This window comes from Neofelis nebulosa, chromosome 2, assembly GCF_028018385.1.
Source record: "Neofelis nebulosa isolate mNeoNeb1 chromosome 2, mNeoNeb1.pri, whole genome shotgun sequence".
Lineage (NCBI taxonomy): Eukaryota > Metazoa > Chordata > Mammalia > Carnivora > Felidae > Neofelis > Neofelis nebulosa.
Window position 1 is genome coordinate 200886561 of NC_080783.1, and position 27990 is coordinate 200914550.

General features: G+C 43.3%; 1 protein-coding gene and 1 non-coding gene across 5 annotated transcripts; one reads left to right on the forward strand and one right to left on the reverse strand.

The window, feature by feature from the left end:
- Nucleotides 1-124: 124 nt before the first annotated feature.
- Nucleotides 125-27987, reverse strand: TRNAU1AP (tRNA selenocysteine 1 associated protein 1). Of its 4 annotated transcripts, none has more exons than XM_058718381.1 (10): nt 27787-27985; nt 27173-27364; nt 19203-19302; nt 18531-18583; nt 15042-15173; nt 13898-14017; nt 9395-9557; nt 8943-8976; nt 3940-4008; nt 125-1209 (listed from the first exon to the last, which is right to left on the reverse strand). In XM_058718381.1, exons 2-10 carry the CDS (start codon nt 27256-27258, stop codon nt 1073-1075), a joined length of 894 nt encoding a protein of 297 aa, XP_058574364.1. In that variant the 5' UTR covers nt 27259-27364; nt 27787-27985; the 3' UTR covers nt 125-1072. The 4 variants fall into 4 exon arrangements, with proteins under 4 accessions (XP_058574364.1, XP_058574363.1, XP_058574365.1 ...); XM_058718380.1 differs by having other exon boundaries at nt 27173-27270; nt 27787-27984; XM_058718382.1 differs by lacking the exon at nt 3940-4008 and having other exon boundaries at nt 27173-27270; nt 27787-27972.
- Nucleotides 20411-20510, forward strand: LOC131505926 (small nucleolar RNA U13). The gene has a single exon (XR_009258677.1). It is a non-coding gene; the product is annotated as a small nucleolar RNA U13 (small nucleolar RNA).
- Nucleotides 27988-27990: the final 3 nt, after the last annotated feature.

A 27990-nucleotide genomic window follows, 5' to 3' on the forward strand; every position in this document is an offset into this window, starting at 1 on the left:
CTCTTTATTTTTATTTTTTATCCTTTTTTTAATTAAAGGATAATATGATGAGTTCTGTAACTTCCCATTTATATAAATGTCTCCTTCAGTAAGCCTGAAAATTCAGGCTGAGCCTAAGACGGTGTTCCTTAAAAAAATGTTTATTAGAGGGAGAGAATCTTAGCTCCACGGAGCCCAGTGCAGGGCTCAGGGCTCGATCCCATGAGTCAAAACCAAGAGTTAGACTTTCAAACCAAAACCAACTGAGCCACTAACAGAAAAGTAGGAATAAAATGGGAGATTTTTAGTATAAAACCAGACTTCCACATGGGTGCTGGAGATCTGTGTAAGAGGACTCACATCTACTAAATGAAATTAAGGTCAAGAAACAGGCCAGGTGGATGTAAATTATTAAAAATATATAGAAAGTTAAAAAAAAAAAAAAAAGAAACCGGCTAGGCACACAGATGTCAGTAATGTTCAACCATTTTGGCTTACCTCAAAGTCAGACCTGCCCTTGGAGCATGCCCTAACTCTTGAGCCTTTTGGTCTAGATGTAGCTGGCTCTATGACTTCTACCACATAGGCCACACAGCTTCTTTCCCAGCTGGAATGTCTAAGGAACTTCAGTCTGCCCTAGCCACCAAACTTCAGCGTGGGGGATGGGGACAGAGGGTACTTGAAATGGAAGATCAAACGTTGCCCATCATTTGGCATAACAGCAGGTAATTCATGCATTCTGACTACACGGGGTAAGGATATAGTGTCACCGGAGAAAGGCTCCTGGGGTGAATAAATCATACGCTCCAGTTCATTAATGACTCCAAATTCTTCTCTCCAAGAGTGTACATAACCCTACCTGGAACAATTGTTCAAAGACAAATTGGAAAACCTTGTTTAACGGCACCTTGGTTTTCAAACTCAAAAGGCTGTCGAAGGGAGTGGTGGTGCAAGAACAGTCATGATCAGAATAGTTGGTTACTAAAATCTTACAAAACGTTTCCAAAAAGGTAAAAGTTCTTCCAATACTTTTGTTAAAAAGGAGTCTCTTATCTCCATCACACAGTCCGTTTCTGTTGGTCCTTTGTCCTGACTACATCATGGCAGGGATCTCTGAAGAGACTGTGTCCAGGGGCTGCCAGTGACAGTCCATCAGTGCATCATACAGCTCCTCACTCTGCTCCATGAACTCCTTGTTGGCCTCCGTCACATCCAACTGCGGCATGGGGTCTGCAAGAAAAGCAAGGGTGGGTTCCGAGCGCCAAGAGAAGCTCTGGGAGACTTGGACTCTGTTCCCAACTGCCAGGACTTCCTCCTTCCTCAGGAAGTTCCCTACCCTCGGTCAGAGTCCCTCATGCCTCACAGGGGTGGATACCACTGTCTTGCAGGCTTCCTCTGAGGATGAAAATAGAACCTACTTAGAGAATGGAACATGTAGTCAGTACTCAGATAATGGCGGCTGTTATTCCTCCTCTTATCTCTGGCCTTCCTGTGCGCTGGCTTTCCTGGAGTGGTCTTTATTTCAATTTTGGGTTCTGGAAATCCGATCAAAATTACTAAATCCAAAGCACTGTTGTTAAAAGGGAACATTACATAGCCGTGAAAATGAACCTCAGCTGCATACAACTTGATTGGATCTCACAAACGGTGACTCTGTTAGTACATTTACAACAATGAGCACGGAGGATTGTACAGAATTGTTGAAATCACTACACTGTACACTGAAACACTGCTAACCATACTGGAATTTCATTAAAAAAAAAGGTGAGGGGTATTTCGGTGGCTCAGTCGGTTAAAGCATCTGGCTTTTTAATTTTTTTTTAATTAAAAAAAATATGAGAAAGTGTGAGCAGGGGAGGGGCAGAGAGAAAGGAGAGACAGAATCTGAAGCAGGCTCCAGACTCAGCTGTCAGCACTCGAGAACTGTGAGATCATGACCTGAGCTGAAGTCATACTCAACTAAGCACCCAAGCACCCCAAGCATCTGACTCTTGGTATCAGTTCATGTCATGATCTCACAGTTCATGGGTTTAAGCCCCGCGTCGGGCTCTGTGCTGACAGTGTGGAGCCTGCTTAGGATTCTCTCTTTCCTCCTCTCTCTGTGCCCCTCCCCAGGCTCATGCTTTTTCTCTCAAAATAATAAACATTAAAAAATAAAGAGTTTATGGGGTGGCTGGATGGCTCAGTTGGTTGAGTGTCCAACTCCTGGTTTTGGCTCAGGGCATGATCTCATGGTTTGTGGATTTGGGCCCTGCGTTGCATTCTCTGCTGGCAGTGGGGAGCCTGTTTGGGGGTTCTCCCTCTCTCTACCCCTCCCCCACTCACTCTCTCTCAAACTTTCAAAAAGGTTTAAATTGTCAAAAAAAATAATGTTGAATGAAAAAAGCAAGACGTATCTATAGTACAGCTGCATTACATGAAGTTAAAAACAGGCAAAACTAAACCATATTATTTAAGGATGCATATCTAGGTGATTATAAAGAGAAAATCAATACAGTAGTTTCCCCTAGCAGGGTTGTGATTAGGGGAAGGATAGTTTCTGGAGGCTGGCAATGTTTGATTGCCCTGAATAAAGGTTTCACAAGCAATTGCTTTATAATTACATATTAAACTATATGCTTGTTTTACATACTTTTCTGTAATAAAAGAAGTTTAAAAAAATTCCTTAATCACTATGACTGCTAACATTTTATACTTTTCCTTGCCATCTTGTGTTGGTTTAAAAGGCGCGCACACACACACACAAATACAATAAAATGCACATACACAAACACACATTCATTACAACACTTATTTTACAATTAGAGACATTAAAGAAGACCTAAGTAAATAGGCATCCAATGTACTTGGACTGGGACACAATATTGTTTTTAGACAGCAATACTCCCCAAATTGTTCAGTGTAATCCCTATAAAAATCAGCTGCCTTGTTTTGCAGACATTGAGAGGCTCATAAAATGTAGATGGAAATGCAAAGGAGGCACACTTGGGTGGCTCAGTCGGTTAAGCGTCCGACTTCGACTCAAGTCATGATCTCACAGTTCATGAGTTCAAGCCCCATGGTCAGAATCTGTGCTGACAGCTGGAGCCTGGAGCCTGCTTTGGATTCTGTGTCTCCCCCTCTCACTGTCCCTCCCCCACTCACGCTCTTTCTCTCAAAAATAAACATTAAAAATTTTTTTAATTAAAAAAAAATGCAAAGGGTCTAGAATAGCCAAAACGATCTTGAAAAAGAAAGGTCAAGGACTTTGCCACTTCAAAACTTACTACAAAGTAACAGTAAAAAAAAAAAAAAAAAAACAAAAACCAACTGTGGCAGTGGCTGAAAGATAAGCATATAGATCAATGGAATAAAATTTGAGAGTCCAAATGCAACCTGTACATTTATAGTGAATTCGTCTTCTAAAAGGGTAGCAGACCACTGAATGGTAAAGAATAGTTTTTCAACAAATGGTGCTGGGACAACTGGATAACCAGACAAAAGAATAAAGCTAGACTCTTAAGAATTAAGAACTTAACTTAAACAAGAATTAACTAAACACGGATCAAAGACCTAAATATAAGAGCTGAAACTATAAACTCTTAGAAGAAAACAGGTGTAAACAATGCCTTTTAGATAATAGCATTTAAGCACAAACAAACAAAAAAAAATAAATTGAACTACATGGAAATTAACTTTTGTGCTTCCAAGGACATTATCAAGAAAGTAGAGACAGTCATGGAATGGGATACTTTGCAAATCTTAAGTCTGACAAGGAACTGGAATCCAGAACAGAATATGAAAAACTCTGGCAAGGCTACATACAAAGACAACCCAACTTAAAAATGGACAAAGGACTTGACTAGATATTTCTCCAAAGATCTACACACACACGGTCAATAAGCATACAAAGATGCACAAAGCATTAGCCATTAGGAAAGTGCAAACCAAAACCACAAAGAGATATCACTTGAAACTCACCAGTGTGGCTGTAATGAAAAAGAGTAACAATCACTGGTGAGGATGTGGAGAAACTGGAAGCCTCATAAGCTGTTGGTGAGAACAGAAAATGCTGCAGCCTTTTCAGAAAAGTTTGGCAGTTCCTCCAATGGTTAAATACAGAGTTTGCCATATGATCCAGCAATTTCATCCCTAGGTAATGAAAACTTTTCTCTGTCCATACAAAAACTTATACATGAATGTTCTTTAGTAGTATATTCATAATACTAAAAGTGGAAAGAACCCAAATGTCTATCAACAAAACGAATGGGTATCTACACAATGGAATATTATTTGGCTATAAAAAATGAAATAATGGCACATGCTATAACATGGACAAACCTTGAAAACACTATGCTGAGTGAAAGAAGCCATTCACAAAGGCCCACACATTATACACAATTCCATTTATTTAAAATGCCCTGGGGTGCTGGCACAGTGGGTGCAGCACGTCTCTCTTAATCTCAGGGTTGTGAGTTCAAGCCCCACACTGGGCATGAAGCCCAATTAAAAAAAGGGGGGGGGGCACCTGGGTGGCTTAGTCTGTTAAGCGTCTGACTTCAGCTCAGGTCATGATCTCTCAGTTTGTGGGTTCAAGTCCCGCATCGGGCTCTGTGCTGACGGCTCAGAGCCTGGAGCCTGCTTCAGATTCTATATCTCCCTCTCCCTCTGCCCCTCCCCTGTTCATGCTCTCTCTCTCTCTCTCTCTCTCTCTCAAAAATGAATCAACATTTAAAAAAATTCGGACTGGGGCGCCTGGGTGGCTCAGTCGGTTAAGCGTCCGACTTCAGCTCAGGTCACGATCTCACGGTCCGTGAGTTCGAGCCCCGCGTCGGGCTCTGGGCTGATGGCTCAGAGCCTGGAGCCGGCTTCCGATTCTGTGTCTCTCTCTCTCTCTCTCTGACCCTCCCCCATTCATGCTCTGTCTCTCTCTGTCTCAAAAATAAATAAACGTTAAAAAAAAATCTTATTAAAAAAATTCGGACTTCTGTGAATGGTGTGAGAAAGTGGTCTAGTTTCAATCTTCTGCATGTTGCTGTCCAGTTCTCCCAGCACCATTTGTTAAAGAGGATGTGGAGAAACGGGAACCCTCTTGCACTGTTGGTGGGAATGCAAACTGGTGCAGTCACTCTGGAAAACAGTGTGGAGGTTCCTCAAAAAATTAAAAATAGACCTACCCTATGACCCAGCAATAGCACTGCTAGGAATTTACCCAAGGGATACAGGAGTGCTGATGCACAGGGGCACTTGTACCCCAATGTTTATAGCAGCACTCTCAACAATAGCCAAATTATGGAAAGAGCCTAAATGTCCACCAACTGATGAATGGATAAAGAAATTGTGGTTTACATACACAATGGAGTACTACGTGGCAATGAGAAAGAATGAAATATGGCCCTTTGTAGCAACGTGGATGGAACTGGAGAGTGTGATGCTAAGTGAAATAAGCCATACAGAGAAAGACAGATACCATATGGTTTCACTCTTATGTGGATCCTGAGAAACTTAACAGAAACCCATGGGGGAGGGGAAGGGAAAAAAAAAAAAGAGGTTAGAGTGGGAGGGAGCCAAAGCATAAGAGACTCTTAAAAACTGATAACAAACTGAGAGTTGATGGGGGGTGGGAGGGAGGGGAGAGTGGGTGATGGGTAGATGGAGGGCACCTTTTGGGATGAGCACCGGGTGTTGTATGGAAACCAATTTGACAATAAATTTCATATATTAAAGAAAAAAAAAAAACCTACAGTCTGTTACATAAAAAAAATAAAAAAATAAAAAAATTCGGAGTTCAAGCTGTATTACAAAGCTGTAATCATCAAGACAGTATGGTACTGACACAAGAACAGACACTCAGATCAGTGGAACAGAACAGAGAACCCAGAAATGGATCCACAAACGTATGGCCAACTAATCTTTTGACAAAGCAGGAAAGAACATCCAACGGAATAAAGACAGCCTCTTCAGCAAGTAGGAAGCTGGGACATGCAGAAAAATGAACCTGGACCACTTTCTCACCCCATACACAAAAATAAACTCAAAATGGATGAAAGACCTAAATGTAAGACAGGAATCCATCAGAATCCTCGAGGAGAAAGCAGGCAAAAACCTCTTTGATCTTGGCTGAAGCAACTTCTTACTCAACACATCTCCAGAGGCCAGGGAAACAAAAGCAAAAATGAACTACTGGGACCTCCTCAAAATAAAAAGCTTCTGCACAGCAAAGGAAACAACCAGCAAAACTAAAAGGCAACTGACAGAATGGGAGAAGATATTTGCAAACAACATATCAGATAAAGGGTGAGTAACCAAAATCTATAAAGAACTTATCAAACTCAACACCCAAAAAACAAATAATCCAGTGAAGAAATAGGCAAAAGACATGAATAGACACTTCTCCAAAGAAGACATCCAGATGGCCAACCGACACATGAAAAAATGCTAAACGTCACTCCTCATCAGGGAAATACAAATCAAAACCACAATGAGAGATACCACCTCACACCTGTCAGAATGGCTAACATGAACAACTCAGGCAACAACAGATGTTGGCGAGGATGCGGAGAGAGAGGATCTCTTTTGCATTGTTGGTGGGAATGCAAACTGGTGTAGCCACTCTGGAAAACAGTATGGAGGTTCCTCAAAAAATGTAAAATAGAACTACCCTACAACTCAGGAATTGTACTACTAGGTATTTATCCAAGGGATACAGGTATGCTGTTTTGAAGGGACACATGCACCCCGATGTTTACAGCAGCACTATCAACAATAGCCAAAGTATGGAAAGAGCCCAAATGTCCATCGATGGATGAACAGATAAAGATGTGGTATATATATACAATGGAGTATCACTCGGCAATCAAAAAGAATGAAATCTTGCCATTCAGAACTACGTGGATGGAACTAGACAGTACTATGCTAAGCAAAATTAGAGAAAGACATATATCACATGACTTCACTCATATGAGGACTTTAAGACACAGAACAGATGAACACAAGGGAATGGAAGCAAAAATAATATAAAAACGGGAGTGGGGGGGGCACCTGGGTGGCTCAGTCGGTTGGGCGTTTGGCTTCGGCTCAGGTCATGATCTCACAGTCCGTGAGTTCAAGCCCCACATTAGGCTCTGTGCTGACAGCTCACAGCCTGAAGCCTGCTTCGGATTCTGACTCCCTCTCTCTCTGCCCCTTCCCCACTCACACTGTGTCTCTCTCTCAAAATAAAATAAAAACATGAAAAAAAATTAAAAACAGGGAGGGGAACAAAATATAAGGGACCCTAAATATGGAGAACAAACAGAGGGTTACTGGAGGGGTTGTGGGAGGGGGGATGGGCTAAATGGATAAGGGGCACTAAGGACTCTACTCCTGAAATCACTGTTGCACTATATGCTCACTTGGATGTAAATTAAAAAAATTAAATTTATTTAAATTTAAAAAAATTAAAACAACAACAAAACCCAGAATAGGTAAATCCAAACAGACAGAAAGTAGATGAGTGGCTGGCAGGGACTGGAGGGGGCCGGCACATGGAGAGTAACTGCTAATGGCTGCAGAGTTTCTTTTGGAATTAGTGGTAATGATAGTACAACTTTGTGACTACTGCCCACCCCAACCCCCACTTGTGCTTTAAGTAAACGAATACAACTTTAAAAAAATATATTGGACTGTATACTTTTTTTTTTAACATTCATTTATTTTTGACAGAGAGAAACAGAGTATGAGCTCAAACCTGGGAACCGCAAGATCATGACCTGAGCAGAAGTTGGACGCTTAACCAACTGAGCCACCCAGAAGAGTTTTACTTCTTTAAAACTCAACATCTATTTAGGGGTGCCTGGGTGGCTCAGTCGGTGTTCTCTCGTGGCTTCGTATTCTCTCTCTCTCCCTCTCTCTCTGCTCCTCCCCCACTCGAACTGTGTCTGTCTCTCTCAAAATAAATAAATAAACTTAAAAAAAAAACAACAAAAAACCTTAACACCTGTTCAGAAACATGTTGAAAAACTTTTTTTCATAATTTTTTCAAGCCTTAGAGAATCCTTTAATTACTAATATTTCCCTTGAAAAGTTTTGAAGGTTAGCAATTCCTTCAGTTTTACTTTCCTTTTTCTTGTTAAATTCAGTAAAAATTACAATAAATGCTTTTTTTTTTTAAATGTTTATTAATTTTTGAGAGAAAGAGTGTGAACAGGGGAGGGGCAGTGAGAGGAGGAGACACAGAATCCGAAGCAGGCTCCAAGCTCTCGGCCGTCAGCACAGAGTGCGATGCAGGGCTTGAACCTGGGAGCCACGAGATCGTGACCCGAGCGGAAGTCATGCTTAAGTGACTGAGACACCCAGGTGCCCCAGTAAATGCTTTTAATTAAAAAATAATAATGGCTATTACTATGTCGCAAATGGGGGTGATTTTCAGTTTCTTCATCAATATGTTACTATAGTTTCCAAATTTTCAATGGTAAGTAACTATTACTTGAAAATGAGAGGGGTGCCTTGTGGCTCAGTCAGTGGAGTGTGCAATTCCTGATCACAGGGTTGTGAGTTCGAGCCCCATGTTGGGGGTAGAGATTATGTAAATAAATAAATAAACTTAAAAAAAATGAGGAAAAAATGTAATGTAAAATATATAGAAAAATTAAAACATGAAATAAAAAATGAATTTTACAAATTATCAAACAAATACAAGGCAATAGTTTTCTGGAGAACTGCATCTGGGGACTGAATGGCCCACGTCTAGGGAGTGACCAGCTTTCTCTCCTGTTGAGCTGCTCCCTCCGGGCTCTCTGGGACCTGCACAGACACCGCTGGGGGTCACACTCAGTTCTTACTCTAATTACACAAGCACTAGTTCTCACTGAAAGTTTCCTCAAGATCACACTCCACACTGCACTCCTCAGCATCTAGCTACAGGCACAGTGCCAGCCACAGGGCGGTCACCCGGCAACAGCTGACAGAGGACAGAGGAATGGGTGAGCAAACTCCTTTCTTACCTTCCAATGCGTCGTCCCCGACTTCTTCGTATGTCTGCCAAGAGACCAGAGAGGGGATGAGAAGCAGCGTGAACTCCTGGCCCAAGGCCAGGAGGCCTTTTTTTTTTTTTCTTTAACATTTATTTATTTATTTTTGAGACAGAGAGAGACAGAGCACAAGTGGGGAGGGGCAGAGAGAGGAGACACAGAATCTGAAGCAGGCTCCAGGCTCCGAGCTGTCAGCACAGAGCCCAACGTGGGGCTCGAACTCACAAACCGTGAGATATGACCTGAGCCGAAGTCGGACGCTCAACCGACTGAGCCATCCAGGCGCCCCTGGGAGGCCTTATTTTTAACAAGAGGAACTCGGTTGCTGCCTCTTTGCCATATTTTCTAAAGTCCAAGCTGCCACCCTTACCGATCCCCGGAGGACGACATACCCAAGAGGACCAGGTCTGCCGAACCATGGTTACCTGCATGGTGCTCTGTGTGTAGCCATACTGGGGGTAGCTGTAGCTGTAGCTGCCTGTGTTCTGGTCATAGCCCCACTGCGCATAGTAGTTCTGGTACTGCTGGTAATACTGGTTGTAGCTGTAACTGTACATCTGACTATATTCCACTGGCTTCACGCGGCTCCTTAAATGAAGAAAGAAGCAAAAAGAAACAAATGTAGACAAACATTTCCATAACTCTTACTACGTGGCCAGGGGCTGTTCTAAGTGCTTTCCGCAGATCAACTCATTCAAAACCCACGACAACCTTATTTAAGAACAATACATTATTCCTATTTTAGATGAGGAAATTGAGGTACATGCAGGCCACATCATTTGTCCAAAGCCACATAGCTAATAGGAGATCCACACCCAGGCAATCTGGCTTCAGAGCCCAGGCTTTACAGTCAGGAGTTTTGTTTTTGCTTTTAATTTTTTTTTAAGTTTATTTATTTATTTTGAGAGAGAGCGAGCGAGTGAGCACGAGTCGGGCAGGGACAGAGAGAGAGGGAAAAGAGAGAATCCCAAGCAGGCTCCACACTGCCAGCACAGAGCCTGACAGGGGGACTCGAACTTATGAAACTGTGACATCAAAAACTGAGCTCAAACCAAGAATCAAACCTTAACCGACTGAGCCACCCAGGTGCCCCTATAGTCAGGAGTTTTAATGGTTAGGTTTGTCTCTCTTATCAAATCTTGTCAGTACTGACTTGTCCTCTTACCAAGATCTTGGGGGGCTGGTTTTTTTGCCACCCACAAAGGCTCAGGTGAACAAGGCCTGGAAAATCTGGATTTAGGATGATCCAAGAAGCTTGTCAACTACAAAATGTCTAATCACCTCTTCGCCACACACACACAAAACAAGCGTTCCAGAAGGTCCAGTAGGCTTAGTGGCACCACTGTAGTCACAGCTACCATTACGGAGTAGGTACTCAGGATCTGGGCCCATTGGTTTTCATATACAGTCTCCTATCTTAAGTCTCACACAACCCTTTGGCAGAGCTATTATGTATTTTTCCCATTATACAGATGAGAATACTGAGGCTCTAAAAGATTAAGTGATTTACCCAAGGCCACACCTAGGACTGGAGCCAAATTCAGCTCCAAGGCTCATGCTCTGAACACCACACTGTTACCTACAGTACCTGCTCTGACAGATGTAAGACATCTTGCCAGGCTCTTATAATCCTGCACTCACAAATCAGGGCTGAGGCCCAGGCTCAGTGGGCAGCTTTCTTCTCCTGCTTGCATGGCTACCCTAGCCACTGCTAACCAAAGACAGAATGTCAAGCTTGAAAAGGATCCACTGCTCTCAAAAATGTACACAATCATGTGTGAGTAGGCTTATGAGACAGGCCTGGGGTATGACCAGCAGTCCTAGGTGGGAGGAATCAAAAGAACAACATGGCAACATGCTTCCAGAGTCATCACACTCCTGAGAGCCAGACTCATAAGTGCACACCAAATACGCAGGAGGCAGAGGCCCACACCACCCGCTGGCTGGCTTATAAGGAGAACTGTAACTGCCACGTGATGTGGAATGCACTCACGTCCTCATGATTAGTGTATTCTATCTCCATAGTGAAGCCAGAGAGGAAACCAAGTCATAAGTAGGAGGTGAACTACCACAGCAATCCTGTCACAGGAACCACAAATTCTCAAAGTCTGAATGAGCGCGAGTTCTTTTCAAGTGCAACATCTGCTTGGTGAGCAGGACTCGGCTAGAGCAGTTAGACAACTCCATGCCTGACCATCATAGCATCACCTCCTGATGGGGTGGCCGGATGAAGTCTAGTGGCAGAGACTTCCTCTCCCTGCCCGGCGTGAGGCTGGAAACTGCTAATGCTCCCCTTCGACTACCCTGACACGCTTCCAAGGAGTCTGCCACCCTCCTGATATATTCACATAATTGAAGGTCATCTCCCTGGCCTGGGTCTGTACACTTCTGCTCTGTTTCTCCACACTCAGCTCTTACAGATGAATCCTCAAAGAGAACCCTTACCACCCTCAATTCCCAGTGCTTGATGGCGCCTCCCTAGAGGCAGGCCCCAAATTCTGACAATGATCAACCAGGAAATAGAACAGAACATAACCTCCTTGCAGAAGGCACTTTGTTTTTCTTGATTACAGCTACAACTCCAAAGTCTAGGTCAGGGCCCGCAGAGTTGTAGGAACTCGGTTATTGTTGACTGAATAAATGGTAACATGTCAGAAACAACCAACAACGTCAACATCTGAGGAACCTTGAGGCAGAATATACGGTCAAGATACCCTGAAGCTATTAAAAATATTATGGTGAGGATTGTAGAGCTATGTCGGAAAGGGAATGTGTATATGAGGGAAACTGGGGGAAAAAGAATGAGCACTGTTACTGTAATTAAAAATAAATAAAGAGGGGTGCCTGCATGGCTCAGTTGGTTAAGCATCTGACTCTCGATCTCAGCTCAGGTCACGATCTGATGGTTGTGAGATCAAGTCCCGTGTCAGGCTCCAAGCTGGGCATGGAGCCAGCTTAAGATTCTCTCTCTCTCCCTCTGCCCCTCCCCCCACTGTCTCGGGGGCATGCACATACACTCTCTCTCTCTCTCTCACAAAATAAATAAATAAATAAATAAATAAATAAATAAATAAATAAATAAATAAATAAATATTTTTAAAAAATGAGTAAACACTGGGTGCCTGGGTGGCTCAGTTCGTTAAGCATCCAACTCTTGGTTTCAGCTCAGGTCATGGGCCGTGGTTCTTGGGCTTGAGCCCTTCATCCGGCTCTACAATGGTGGCTCAGAGCCTGCTTGGAATTCTCTCTTTCTCTCTCTCTGCCCCTCCCTCGCAAGAGCTCTCTTTCTCTCTCAAAATAAATAAGTAAACTCTGGAAGTCAGAAATCATAATTAGTCATTTTAGGATAATGAGGAAATTTCTTTTAAATATTTTCTGTAATGTTTTATATAGTATAGAATAACATTTTGAGGGGAAATTACTCAAACTGATCTTCCATGTATTAAATACAGTTAAGCTACAAAGAACCTCCAAATCTTTTGCTGCTTTGAAAAACCTTGCCATTTAGGGGCACCCTGGTGTCTCAGTCGGTTAGTGCCCAACTTTGGCTCAGGTCATGATCTCACGGTTCGTGAGTTCAAGCCTCACATGGAGTCACTGCTGTCAGCACAGAGCCCCTTCAGATCCTGTCTCTCACTCTCTGCCCCTCCCCCACTTGGGCTTTCTCAAAAATAAATAAAACATTAAAAAAAAAAAAAGGAAAGAAAGAAAGAGAGAAGGGCACCTGGGTGGCTCAGTTGGTTAGGCATCTGACTTTGGTTCACGTCATGATCGCCTGTTCATGAGTTCAAACCCTGCGTCAGGCTCTATGCTGATAGCTCAGAGCCTGGAGCCTGCTTAGATTCTGTCTCCCTCTCTGCTCCTCCCTGCCTCACACTCTGTCTCTGTCTCTCTCAAAAGTAAATAAACATGAAAGAAAAAAAGAAAGAAAGAAAGAAAGAAAGAAAGAAAGAAAGAAAGAAAGAAAGAAAGAAAGAAAGAAAGGAAGGAAGGAAGAAAGAAAAAAAAAATGGCAGCCTAGGACTAGAACCCAATGGAAAAAAAAAAAAAAAAAGACAGAAAAACCTGGCCATTTGGAAGTTCTGCCCCAAGAATGTAGCCATTCTGCCACTCATGGCATAGACTTCCTCAGCCTTCACATTATTGACTTGGGGGCAAGGCAGACAAGGCTTTCGGGTAAGGCAGACAAGGCTTTCGGGTGGGGCCGGCCTGTGCATTGTGCGACATTTAGTAGCATCCCGGGCCTCCACTCATTAGATGTCCTCCCCGACAAGTTGTGACAACCAAAATTGTCTCCAGGTGTCGCCAATGTCCCGCTGTGGGATGAAATTGTCCCCAGTTGAGAACCACTGCTTTGGCCAAAGGATAGAAGATTCTATGCAGAGAGCAGTTGTCTTCTGAGTGAAAAACCTGCTTGGAGTTGTAAGGGAAGAAGGGCTCTCTGATTGGCATGACAGGTATGATAGTGATGTACGTAATATTCTGTAGTGTTTAGGATCATTACCTCTTAGCTATTCCCATAGTTAAAATTGGGTATAATATCTTTCCTTCTGCTCAATTCTCATCAGTTCTGTGGATAAATCTCTAATGGTGACACTACGGGGCAAAGAGCAAGCACATGGGAGAATGCAGAGCCCAACTGCTTTCCCAGCACTGCTACCAGCCATGTCCGAATGTATGTGCCTTCACCAGTCAGAGCTCTCTCCCAACTGTAAGCTTCTAGAGGGGCAGGGTTATGTTCCTTCATCTCCAATGCCCAGAACACAGCCTAGCAAGTAACAGGCACTCATTATCTGTGACCTAAACTATGCCTCCCTGCAGTCTCACGTCCAGCATGCGGAAGCTCCCATTATCACCAAGCAGATGAGGAGCGTCCAGGCTGGCATCAGTCCAGAGGCTCTCTACCTTCCCACCAGTGCACGACTCACGCTTTGGGGATTGCCACACTCAGCCGAACTGGTTTAGACCCTAAGCCAACTGCTCCCTGGCACTCAGTCAGAGCTCGCTTCTGTTCCAGTTCATCTGTGAATTTCACAAAACCATAGCCCCTGTAGGAAACAAAAGCAGACACACTATTTAGATCACAAATGTGATGAAGGTAAAGTTTAAAAACAGAAAAGAGAGAGAGTCCCTCAAACTCTGTAGGAAGGGATGAGATCCCCATCAGTGGAGGCATGCTGTAGGTAGAACGATTCAAGATTCCAGCGCTGGAGGATCCTGAGATCTGGGGGAATCCCTAGTTTAGTTCACCGTTCCCCTCCACGCCTTCACTGATGGGGCTCCTTCTCAAACAGAGGCTTCCCACCCAATCTATTGGAAATACTATTATCATCAGTATGGTAGTAGTAACAGCCATAGAAGTTCACTGAGCAAATACTTCCTGTGTCTGCCCTGTTCGCCAGGTATGGTGTTAGGCACTGGGGCTCAGCAGTCCTAAGCAGACAAGGTTCTTGCTCTGCTGGACTCCTTTCTACTTGGGGGATCAACGAATGATAGTGAACATTTCATGAGCACTTTTTATTTCCCAGCACCGTGCTGAGCGTCTCATCAAACGGCCCAACAATTAGATAATGGTGGTATCTGCATTTTCCTGAGGAGGGAACTGAGGTCAGAGGGGTTCATAACTTGCCCGACATCACTGGAGAATCAGGATTCAGATCAAGGTCCCAAGCTTGTAACTCAACCTCATGCTTACAACTATTACTCTGATCAAGAATAAGCCTTTCTTGAGGTTTTTCCACTTTTGAAGTAACACTAATAAATAAAATGGCAAACATCTACAAAGCCTATCCTATTGCTTTATTTATATCACATCCTGTAACTCTGACATCAGCGCTATGAACAGATACTATCAATCCGCATCTGTTTCACAGATGAGGAAACAGGGTCAGAGCTTCGGTGACGTGTTTACCACATTATCCCCAGCCAGTATTGGAGTGAGGGTTCACACCAGAACGTCCAGCTCCAGAGCTTATGCTCTTAACCACCGTGCTCCATGGCCTTGCTCTAACATTTCCATCCAAAACACAAATGCTGGAACGGGGTAGGCATCAGTAACCAATGAGGTCTTACTTAGACACGCCTGTCTGGTCCAAAACCACCTTGCCTCCCCGACAGGAGGGGTAGACTTTGACGAAGAATTCATACAGCATGCCGTCATCCACATCTGGGGTCAGGTCCCCCACAAACAGGGAGTACTCAGGGCTGAGAGGAGAGAACAAGATTCAGAGACAATCACCAAAACCTTTGTTCTAACAAGCTCTTTTGGCCCATTCTAGGTAAACCTCCTGGGCCTTCTGAGGGAACAGCACATCTGATGGGCCCTTAACCAGGTCTGAATGTGTTGCATTTGGCAGCCCTGGCAGAAGAGTTATGGAAGCAGCCCCCTGTCCCAAGTCCCTTACTCACTGAACAAAGCCTGTTTGGCTTTGAGTGCAGATGGGAGGACCCGGTCAGAGGATCTCAAAGGAGAAATCTACACATTTTGTATTCACTGCATTTTTATAAAGTAATTTCTTTGCAAAAAAAATTTTTTTTTAATGTTTTTATTTATTTTTGAGACAATGCAAGAGACAGAGTGCAAGCGGCCGAGGGGCAGACAGAGGGAGACACAGAATCTGAAGCGGGTTCCAGGCTCCGAGCTGTCAGCCCAGAGCCCGACGTGGGGCTTGAACTCACGAACTGTGAGATCATGACCTGAGCCGAAGTCAGACGCTTAACCGACTGAGCCACTCAGGCTCCCCTTTTTAAGTAATTTCTATGCCCAACATGGGGCTCTAATTCATGACCCCAAGATCAAAAACTGTGTGCTCTAGGTGCCCCTCACTGCATATTTTTAATTGAAATAGTGAAAGATAGAGAATGAGAACTGGACCTTATGTCCTAATGCCTGAAACCCCAGCTAGGATGAAATCCCCTAACTTTTAGAATGTGTGTCAGCAAACTTTTCCTGTAAAGTGCCAGACAATAAAAGTTTTAAGCTTGGTGGGGCACCTATGGTCTCTGTTGCTTTTTCTGTTTTCACAACCCTTTAGAAGTATAAAAACCATTTTTAGCTTGCAGGTGACACAAGTCAGGCCACATCTTGTCAACCTCTAATTTTAAATATATATATTTTAAGTTTATTTATTTTGAGGGGGGGGTGGTGTGCAAGCGTAGGGGAGGGGCAGAGAGAGAGACAAAGAGAATCCCAAGCAAGTTAGAGTCCAGCATGGGGCTTGATCTCACAAACAGATCATGACCTGAGCCAAAACCAAGAGTTGGGCCCTTAACCAGCTGAGCCATCCAGATGCCTTTATTTTATTTTATTTTATTTTATTTTATTTTATTAATAGTCATTCTTTTTTTTTTTTTAATTTACATCCAAATTAGTTAGCATATAGTGCAACAATGATTTCAGGAGTAGATTCCTTAGTGCCCCTTACCCATTTAGCCCATCCCCCCTCCCACAACGCCTCCAATAACCCTCAGTTTGTTCGCCATATTTATGAGTCTCTTCTGTTTTGTCCCCCTCCCTGTTCTTATATTATTTTTGTTTTCTTTCCCTTATGTTCATCTGTTTTGTCTCTTAAAGCCCTCATATAAGTGAAGCCATATGATTTTTGTCTTTCTCTGACTAATTTCACTTAGCATAATACCCTCCAGTTCCATCCACGTAGTTGCAAATAGCAAGACTGCATTCTTTTTGATTGCCGAGTAATACTCTATTGTGTATATATACATACACACACACACACATATATATATATATGTATATATACACACCACATTTTCTTTACCCATTCGTCCATTGATGGACATTTGGGCTCTTTCCATACTTTGGCTATTATTGATAGTGCTGCTATAAACTACTCCTATTCTATTCTATTCTATTCTATTCTATTCTATTCTATTCTATTCTATTCTATTCTATTCTATTCTATTCTATTCTATTCTATTCTATTCTAGAGAGATAGAGCACAAACAGGAGAGGGGGAAAGGAGAAAGGGGGAGAGAGGGAGAGACAATCCCAAGTAGGCTCCACACTCAGCATGGAGCCCGATGTTGGGCCTCAATCCCACGACCTAGGGATCATGACCTGAGTCAAAATCAAGAGCTGGACGCTCCAAGTGAGCCACCCTAGGTCCCCCATTCTAGAAAAATTATTAAAAGAAAAAATCAGGGCACCTGCCTGGATCAGTCAGTGGAGCGTATGACTCTTGATCTCTGGGCTATGAGTTTAAGTTCAGATTACTTAAAAATAAAATCTTAAAAGAAGAAAAAATCAAACATGTAAACTCATTATTATTTTCTTAGTTCAAGCATGATATATATTCCTTCTTTAAAATCAGAATATACAACAGGCAGCTGGGTGGCTCAGTAGGTTGGGCATCTAACCTCAGCTCAGGTCATGATATCAGTTCGTGAGTTCAAGCCCTGAGTCAGGCTCTGTGCTGACAGCTTGGGGCCTGGAGCCTGCTTCAGATTCGGTGTCTCCCTTGCTCTCTGCCCCTCCCCCTCTCGCACTCTGTCTCTCTCTCTCTCTCAAAAATAACTAAATATTAAGAAATAAAAAAATAAAATCAGAATACACAAAAGGACAAAAGAAAAATAAAATTACCAACAACCCAACCACTCAAAAGTAATCACTATGAACACTGTTATATTTTTGTCTTTTTTTTTTCCCTTGGGCTTCTCTTTTTGAATTTACAAAACTTGGGTGTAACTCATTTTGTTTCTAGCATTTTTTCACTTTTAACATATCACCAATGTCTTGACATGTCCTATTTTGCTACAATGACTTATTAATGGATACACAATATTCCAATTAATAAACATATTGTCACGTAAACCACTTCTCAATTATTAGATTATCTGGGGTTTCTCCAATTTTTCCCGTTATATGTAATATTTCAATGAACACTTTTGAGGCTAATCTTTGCATACATCCATGAATAAATTCTGAAAAGCAGAATTACAGGGTCAGTGGGTGCATATGTTTTTTAAACTCTTGATACATTGTTTTAAAGCTTTTGAACAGCACCCCGAAAAGTTGAAGCTGAACGGATTTATGTTGCTACAACAGGTCAATTCTTACTATGGGTAACAGGGAGGAAGGTAGAGGTGGGCCCAAATAGAATACATGGGTCTTGACAAGAAGCCCCAGTGGGGGGGCGCCTGGGTGGCGCAGTCGGTTAAGCGTCCGACTTCAGCCAGGTCACGATCTCGCGGTCCGTGAGTTCGAGCCCCGCGTCAGGCTCTGGGCCGATGGCTCGGAGCCTGGAGCCTGTTTCCGATTCTGTGTCTCCCTCTCTCTCTGCCCCTCCCCCGTTCATGCTATGTCTCTCTCTGTCCCAAAAATAAATAAAAAAATGTTGAAAAAAAAAAATTTAAAAAAAAAAAAAAAAAAAAAAGAAGCCCCAGTGGGGAAGGGGAAGGAGTCATCCTTCGGGAGGAAGGCAAAGTGGACCAAACTTGGCTCCTCAACCGTCTCTTTGGTAGAGCCCAACACAGTGATGCATCTTGTCTCTACCTAGACATTTCCTGGGGCTTGAGGCTACCTTGGGGTTACCCTATGCTTACCTGTTATCTGGTTGTTTCCCATAAGTGGCATAGTTCAGTTTAAAACGTTTTGCCTAGAAATTTAAAAACAAACAAACTAAAACAGAGAAGGGCATTTCAAGAGCCAAACAATATTTGAAAAAAACTGAAATAAATTACCTTGGCCAAAACATCTCCCCCTCTCTAAGCCTCAGCTTTTTCTCCTGTATAAAATGGGGGGGTTGCACGGATGATCGCTAAGGGCACTGCCAGCTCCATGGTTCTATGAGCCCAGGTGTGCCAGCTTGGTGCAGCTGTAAGCTAAGTAACTGTGGGAAGAGCAGAATGTAACTCTCTTGAAACGTGTCCTCACTACCGCCAGCCTGTTCTAGTTTCTCAGTCAGGCAGAGGTCTAGGGTTTCACGTCTTCCGTTAAGGGAGGCAGAGGTGCACAGCGCAAAGGGCATGGATTTTAGAGGCAACCAATCTTCAGTTTTCATCCTGGCTCTGTACTTACTACCTGTGTTGCCTTGGGGCAAGTTATTTCACTTCCCTGAGCTTCAGTTTCCTGGTCTGTCAAAGATAACAATGCCTACTGTTCAGGGTTTTTATAGGATTAAATTAAATAATGTAAGTATACAGTAGGGATTCAATAAATGATAGTTATCGATGACAATAAAAATGGCAACATCATCATTATCTAAGTGTCCTTACAGGTGTGGCTCCGGGAAGGGGTTTCCCATTAATTTTATGCAAACACTTCTCGGCTGTGGCCAAATCTGCGAATTCTACAAAACAGTAGCCAGCTGGGATTCTGGAAAGAAAGCAAACAAGAGAAAGAGAATGGTTAAAGGTGGGATTCTCAGATGAGACTAAGCCCTGGCCTGAGGGGAAGGAAAAATGTTTTTCTAATCAGAGCCTGTACTATTTTTTGTTCCCTCTTATATTCTAGTTCAAAACTAATTTACAAACCTGAATGTAAGGATTGCCAATCTGGGCGAGTCCCACACTCATCTATCTAGTAAACATTTACTTATGTACTATATCACCTATGAAGTATTTTTGTCAAGAATATTTAATATAATACGGGGCACCTGGGTGGCTCAGTTGAATGCCTGACTTTGGCTCCAGTCATGATCTCATGGTTCATGAGTCTGAGTCCCACATCGGGCTCGCTGCTGTCAGTGCAGAGCCTGCTTTGGATCCTCTGTCCTCCTCTGCCCATCCCCCACTTGCACTCACTCTTTCTCTCTCAAAAATAAACAAAAAATATATATATATTTAATACAATCCAATCAAACCTTTAGATCTAATGTCCAGTTTACAGGAAATATTAGGGACAGAACAAGTAAAACACCACCAAAAGGAAGCAAATAAGTCCAGAAAGTTAAACTAGATTCCAGAATGTAGAACCTTATGTAAGACAATTGGTCTTACCTCTTTAAAAAGTCAGTGTTACAAAAAAAGATAAGAGGTGAGCATTTTTTTTTTCTTTTTTTTAATGTTTATTTATTTTGGGGGGAGGGAGAGAGAAAGGGAGACACAGTCTGTGCTGACAGCTCAGAGCCTGGAGCCTGTTTCAGATTCTGTGTCTCCCTTTCTCTGCCCCTCCCAGGCTTGCACACTCTCTGTCTCTCAAATATAAATAACATTAAAAAATAAATAAATAGGGGCGCCTGGGTGGCTTGGTCAGTTAAGCGTCCGACTTCAGCTCAGGTCATGATCTCACGGTCTGTGAGTTTGAGCCCCACGTCGGGCTCTGTGCTGACCGCTCAGAGCCTGCAGCCCGTTTCAGGTTCTGTGTCTCCCTCTCTCTCTGCCCCTCCCCTGTTCATGCTCTGTCTCTCTTTGTCTCAAAAATAAATAAACGTTAAAAAAAAAAAAATTTAAAAATAAATAAATAAATAAATAAAGAGGAGATGATCCTTTAGTTCATTAAGTGTGATGACTGAGTGTTCATACTTTTGTGATATGTACCTTCCTCAAACCCTGTTACAACCTTAGCACACTACTCATCTGACTTGGGGGAAAAAAAAATTTTTTTTAAAGCTATAAAAAGCTATTCTTGGGGCAAATATAAAAATTTAAATGTAGACTGGGCACTATATGGGAATTATTTGGGTATCGTTTGATGGGTATCAGGGAATCACTATTAATGCTGTTAGTATGATAGAAGCATTGTGGTTATGTCCAGTTTTTGGCAATGTATGCTTAAATATGTTGTGGTAAACTGTCACAACATCTGTGACTTACTTTCATATGATTTAGCAAAAAGAAACATGTATCTACATCTATCCAGTTAAAGAGAGAGATAAGAGGGGCGCCTGGGTGGCGCAGTCGGTTAAGCGTCCGACTTCAGCCAGGTCACGATCTCGCGGTCCGTGAGTTCGAGCCCCGCGTCAGGCTCTGGGCTGATGGCTCGGAGCCTGGAGCCTGTTTCCGGTTCTGTGTCTCCCTCTCTCTCTGCCCCTCCCCCGTTCATGCTATGTCTCTCTCTGTCCCAAAAATAAATTAAAAAAAAACGTTGAAAAAAAAAAAATTAAAAAAAAAATAAAGAGAGAGATAAGGAAAATATGGCAACATGTTAACAAAATTCAGTGGTGACTATATTAGTGTTCACTGTACCATTCTTTGTAGTTTTATTTGAAAATTTTCACAATTTAAAGTGTTTTTTTTTCTTGATCACCTACCACAGGTCAGGCTGATACAGAGCTGAAGAACAAGAGTCCTGTCCTCAAGAAACTTACAATCTGGCTGGCTGGACAAAGTAAACCCATGGACCCTAATTGCGAGATGTCTAGAAGATCCCCCATATTCTATTTTTTAAAGAGATGGAAGTAGGAGGATATGGCTATATCCTCTGACATCCCTTCTACTATGAGATTTATACTGAAAACAGTTAATTTTCCTTAACATCATCCTTACAGGTATCACCGGTGAAATAATCCTAACTTTTCTGGAAATATTACTCAAGATCCTTAGTTCCAATAAACATATGGACACAAAGCCAAGAAGGTATGGGTAATAGCAGTGCTTGTGCCCAAGGATCACAGAACAGGATCTATGAGCTCCATGTTTGTTGATGCTAAGAAGAATGAAGGGCCAAATCTGTGTCTTCTATGTGCGAGAATCTTGAGGCTCACAGATGTGAAGACCACCATTAGTAAGAGCTACCCACTACTGGGGCACCTGGGTGGCTCGGTCAGTAAAGCAACTAACTCTTGATTTCCGCTAGTCAGGATCCCAGGGTTGGCGTTAATACTGAGGATGACGAGATTATACACAATGTGGGCTAGCTAAAATGTAACACAGATTTCTGGTGGGCTGCAGTTAAGCTTGGAAGGGGCGTGGGTTTCTTGGAATGCCAGAGGCCTCAATGCATTATGCCCTAGCCCGGAGGCCAGCCCTTCCAGATGTTTCTGCAGTCCTTGGGGAACTCCCTTATCTATACATTGCATACAAAGTTTAGCAAAATAATAGGACACATAGCCACTTGCCATATTTCTCTGATTTGATTAGTCTCTTGTGATTATTCACCTTTTAGTCAGGCACCCTTTGTTTTTGCTTGCCTGAAATGTTATACGCCCTTTGAACATAAATGAGAGTATAAGTGAGGCAAACAGGGTCTTAGTCTGTGAACCCTGACCCCGTGCCTTCTCCTCTTTTTCTTAGCAAAGGGTGGAGTAATCTTTCATCCATCAGGGCAGGGTTTGCTGGCCATTCCCAGCAGGATCAAGCCCAGCCTCGGACTCCCCACTGAATGTGAAGCCTGCTTAAGATTCTCTATCTCTCTCTCTCTTTCTCTCCCTTTGCCCCTCTCCCCTGCTCTCGTGCTCTCTCTAAAAAATAAAAATAAAAAAAATAAAAAAAAAAATTCAATCATGGACTTGAAAAAAAAAAAAAAGAGCTGAAGACTACAAAGCACTCACTATGGGCCAGGTTCTGTGTTGGCCATTTCACATGCACCATCTCTCACTGACTGAATCGTCACACTAACTCTGCGAGGTGAATGAAACCATTACTCCCATTTAGAAGGGGACACGGAGACCTAGCAGGATTCTACAGTAGGCCTTAACCCACACAGCTGGGATGTGCCACAGGTTGGAGTTGAATTCTGACTACATTCTTTCCCCAACATTTTATTGTAAAAAATTCCAAACATAAAAATGAAAAGAATTGGGGGCACCTGGCTGGCTCAGTCAGAAGAGCATGCAACTCTTGGTCTGGGGTCATAAGTTTGAGCCCCACACTGGATGAAGCGATTACTAAAAGAAAAAGAAAAAACTTAAAAAAAAAGAATTGTATAGCAAACACCTACATATCCACCACCTATAATTAACCCTTTATTATACTTATTTTGTTACACAATTATCCATCTATCCATCCCTCTACCCACTTACCATCCTTATTTTCTGATACATTCCAAAATTAGGTTTTAGATATTGGTATGCTTCCCTCAATTACTTCAACATGCATATTATTCAATTATTCTTTACAGGGTTTTTTTGTTTGTCTTACAAGCAGTGAAATATACACACAGAGAACTGCACAAATCTTTTAGACACTGAGTTATTTTTACCATACATCAATTTTGTATATTCTACAAGTTTAAATAAATGGAACCATACAGTAAGGCTTTTTTCATTTAGCATAATGCCTTTTTTTTTCTTCAGGTAAACTCTACACCCAAGGTGGGGCTCAAATTCATGACCCCAAGATCAGGAATCACATGCTCCACCAACTGAGCCAGCCAGGCACCCCTTCATTCAGCCTAATGATGGAGATTCATTCACGCTGTTACTATATAAGTAGGTTGCTCTTTTTTTTTTTTTTCAACGTTTTTTTTAAATTTATTTTATTTATTTTTGGGACAGAGAGAGACAGAGCATGAACGGGGGAGGGGCAGAGAGAGAGGGAGACACAGAATCGGAAACAGGTTCCAGGCTCTGAGCCATCAGCCCAGAGCCTGACGCGGGGCTCGAACTCACGGACCGTGAGATCGTGACCTGGCTGAAGTCGGACGCTTAACCGACTGCGCCACCCAGGCGCCCCGAGTAGGTTGCTCTTTTTTATTGCTGAGTGGGGTTCTATTGTATGAAAACACCAATATATATCTGTTTACCTATCTGTGGATATCTGGACTGCTTGCAGTTTTCAGCCATTGTCCTGAAGCTGTTATGAACACTCTTTTCAATTCCTATTTTTGGTGGATAGATGTTTTCATTTCTCTTGGGTAAATACCTAGACTAGACTTGCTCAGTCATAAGGCAGATGTATATAAGAAACTGCCAGACTCAGGGCTCAATCCCACGATCCATGAGATCATGACCTGAGCTGAAATCAAGAGTCAGACACTTAACTGACTGAGCCACCCAGGCACCCCCCACTCAACTGCATTCTTAATGATTCTTTTAATGTTTATTCATTTTTGAGAAAGAGAGAGAGAGAGAATGAGCAGGGGAGGGGCACAGAGAGAGGGGGAGACAGAGAATCTCAAGCAGGCTCTGTGCTTCACAGTGAGCCCCACCTAAGGGCTTGATCTCACAACCATGAGATCATGACCTGAGCCGAAATCAAGAGTTAGTCACTCAACTGACTGAGCCACCCAGGCACCTCTGGTCTTATTTTTTAAATTTGCATTTACTCATTCTACAGTATTCTTATAAGCCTCTTCAAAGTCTTTTATCAAGTGAGGCTGAATAAAAATGCAATGTGTCTGTAAGTATCAGTGTAAGAAACAGAGTTTAGTAACGGATAGGAAGATATGGTTCCAAATCTCATTTCAGTAAAGTAGAAAGTACTACAGAATGTTTGTTTTCATACCAGTAGCTGATTATCTGGGGCCTTCTGTCTACAAGAGTGAAAAAGAAAAATATTTAGGCTGGCACGATGTACCAGTCAGAAAATCCTAGGTATGAAGCGTCTCAGCCCCTCTGGCCAACCTAGTAGTATTTAAGTTCTAACAAGCACCCTTATCCCATGTGATTGACTAACTAAACCTTTCTTTGTACATTTATAGATCATGCATCCTTTCCTAGAAAGAACAGAGCTCTTCTCTCCTGTACCACCCTGGGCACCAAGGAACCAAACCCCACCACCACCACCAAGGAACCAGGCCCTTTGGCAATACCTCTGAGCCCTGTGACAACATCTGTCGCTGGCACCACTGAGCCTGTGTGTAATCAAGAACTGTCATAGAGGGGTGCCTGGGTGATTCAAGAGGTTAAGCAACCGACTCCTGATTTCAGCTCAGGTCATGAACTCACAGTTTGAGTTCAAGCCCCACATCGGGCTCCGCGCTGTCAGAGTGGGGATTCTCTCTCTCTGCCCCTCCCATACTCTCTCTCTCTCAAAATAAGTAAAATAAACTTAAAAAAAAAAAAAAAACAGGGGCGCCTGGGTGGCGCAGTCGGTTAAGCGTCCGACTTCAGCCAGGTCACGATCTCGCGGTCCGTGAGTTCGAGCCCCGCGTCAGGCTCTGGGCTGATGGCTCGGAGCCTGGAGCCTGTTTCCGATTCTGTGTCTCCCTCTCTCTCTGCCCCTCCCCCGTTCATGCTCTGTCTCTCTCTGTCCCAAAAATAAATAAAAAATGTTAAAAAAAAAAAAAAAAAAAAAACCCCACAATTGTCATAGACCACTGCACTTCTATAATTAATTGCCCTAAATTACTTTTAAAATCTCTGGGCCAGGAGAAATCTTGGAGTGGGCGTGTGTGTGTTGTTTTGTTTATTTATTTTTATTTATTTAAAAAAATTTGAATGTTTAGCTATCTTTGAGAGAGAGACAGAGAATGAGTGGGGGAAGGGCAGAGAGAGAGAGGGAGACAGAGAATCTGAAAACAGGCTCCAGGCTCTGAGCTGTCAGCAGAGCCCGATGAGGGGCTCGAACTCAGGAACGGTGAGATCAAGGCCTAGGCTGAAGTCGGATGCTTAACCAACTGAGCCACCCAGGCACCCCTGGAGTAGGCTTTTGGACAAGAGTCTGCCTTCTCCTCAGGTGGCTGACCTCCTGAATAAAGCTCCTATTCTTTCAAATTAAAACTCCTCTCTTGGGGGTGGGAGCGCGAGAAGAAAAAACAACTCATCTCTAGAGTATTGGCCTTTCCAACTACAGGCAACCAAACCTGGGTTTCAGTAACAGGTATTGAGACTCTGAATACACAAAGTACCTGTCAACCAAATAGCCAAAACTGACTGCAGTCCATACCTCTCATCTGTATTTTTCAACCATGTGATGTTTTATTTTTTTTTAATTTTTTTTAGTATTTATTTTTGAGAGAGAGGCAGAGTTTGAGCCGGGGAGGGGCAGAGAGAGAGGGAGACACAGAATCGGAAGCAGGCTCCAGGCTCTGAGCTGTCAGCACAGAGCCCGATGCGGGGCTCAAACTCACGAACCTTAAGATCATGACCTGGGCCGAAGTCGGATGCCCAACCGACTGAGCCACCCAGGCACCCCCAGCCATGTGATGTTTTAGCAAGCTACTTTCGTAGAGTATGGGGCAGAGTAGCTGCTCAGTAAATACTGACAATTGATAAAAGAATCCTCCCTTTTCTAACTAGAACCCTAAGGAAAACTAAGACCCCCTCCTCCCAAGAGAAGGAAGAATCTGGAGGCAATATAGCACCACTATCTCAAAATATTCTCTGCATTTTGTTGTTTCCATATTTACTGTTTCATCTCCCTATTAGAATGTAGTAAACTGCATGAGAGGAAGGACTATGGTTTGTTTCAGCCTCCTATCCAGGGAACCCAGAACAACAGCACATAGTATTATTTCTATAAATAACTTTTTAAGTGAATGACACACGAGAGTTAAGAGCACACATGGCTTTAAGAACAGACCTGAGTCCTGGCTTGTCATTTAATAGCTCTGTAAACTTTAAGACAGTTATGAAGCTTCTCTAATAATAGTACTTAGCTCAGACGTATTTGTCTGACTTTAGGGGCACCTGGCTGGCTCAGTCGGTGGAGCATGCGACTCTTTATGTCAGGGTTGTGAATGCAAGCCTCATGTTGGGTGTAGAGATTACTTAAAAATAAAATCTATTAAAAAAGTGATTTTAAAGCGTTTATTACTGTGGCACCTGGGTGGCCCAGTAGGTTGGGTGTTGGACTTTGGCTCAGGGCATGACCTCATAGTTCATGGGTTTCAGCCCCGCATTGGGCTTTGAGCTAACAGAGCAGAACCAGCTTCAGATTCTCTATCTCCCTCTCTCTCAGCCCTTCTCCCGCTCTCTTTCTCTCTCAAAAATAAACAAACAAAAAAAAAGTGCTTATAACTAAGCATACTGTAATCTGTTTATATTTATTGAGCATATACCATATGCCAGACACTGTTCTAAATGATGAACGTGAATTAACTCATTTAATCCTCACCATAACTCTTTGAGGGCGATGCTGTTATCGCCTCCATTTTCATAGTTGTGTCAGGAGATGGAGAGGTTAAGTAATTTGCGGAAGGTCACAATAGTAGACATAACTTTCAGTCTGGTTCCAGAGTCCAGTCCTCAAGCAATATGCTACACTTCCTCTCAATAAGCCCCCCAAATGTTAGCGTTTATAACGTTATATTAGCTATTATTAGGGGTGAGAAGCCCTGACTTTGTGATGTTTACACTCTCAGAATGACACTTGCAGCATGGTCTATTAACGGAGAATTGAGAAGATCGAAGGAGAAAATGTACCCAGTGAGGCGGTTTCGGATAATTTTGACGCTCATTACGGTCTCCCCCATGGTGGCAAAGGCTCTGGAGATGAAATTCTCATCCATGTAGGGCTCCAGCTGCGTAAATACAAGAGCAGAGCGATTCAGGCCAGCCAGCAAGCAGGCTCCTCAGTCCGGGTTCCAGAGCCCACGCGGGTTTGGCTACGCGATGCTGGTGGGGGCGGGGTGAGGGAGGGGAGATTTTCATCTACAGAGTGGCCTGATCCCCACCTTTCAATCCCTTGCCTCCTTCCCCTCAAACTTGCTCCCTTTAGGGGGCCTCCCTTCTGGATCTAGTAATCCCTCCAGTCCTAGAGCCACAGCGCCCTTCAACCTTGGGGTTCTGCCATGCTATCCCCCTAAAGAACCTCCCTTTCCCTTCCATGCATGAACCCAGGTGAAAGGCCAGGAACCCCCACCCTCAGACTCGGTCCCTTCTTCTAAATGCTGGGACCTTCCTGTGTCACCCAAAGAACTCCCCTCCCCATTCACTTCCACCCTTTTGGGATTCCAAGACCCTTCCGCCTCAGACTCTTCCTCCCCCGTGACACTAAGAGTCGTCCTCCTCGGACCCGCGCAGCCGCCCTCACTCACATCGCCCATCCACAGGCTGGCCGCCATGTCCGCAGCCGGCCCGGAATTCCGTGGGCCAAGGAGGCCAGCGCGGTAGCCAGACCGCGGGGTCCGGGACCGCCAAGGAGCATGCGCTTCGGACGCCTTCTGCGCAAGCTCTGAAACTCCAGCGCCCAGGGCCGCGCCCGGATTTGCCACTCCGGGTTTTCCCGACGATTCGGCTGG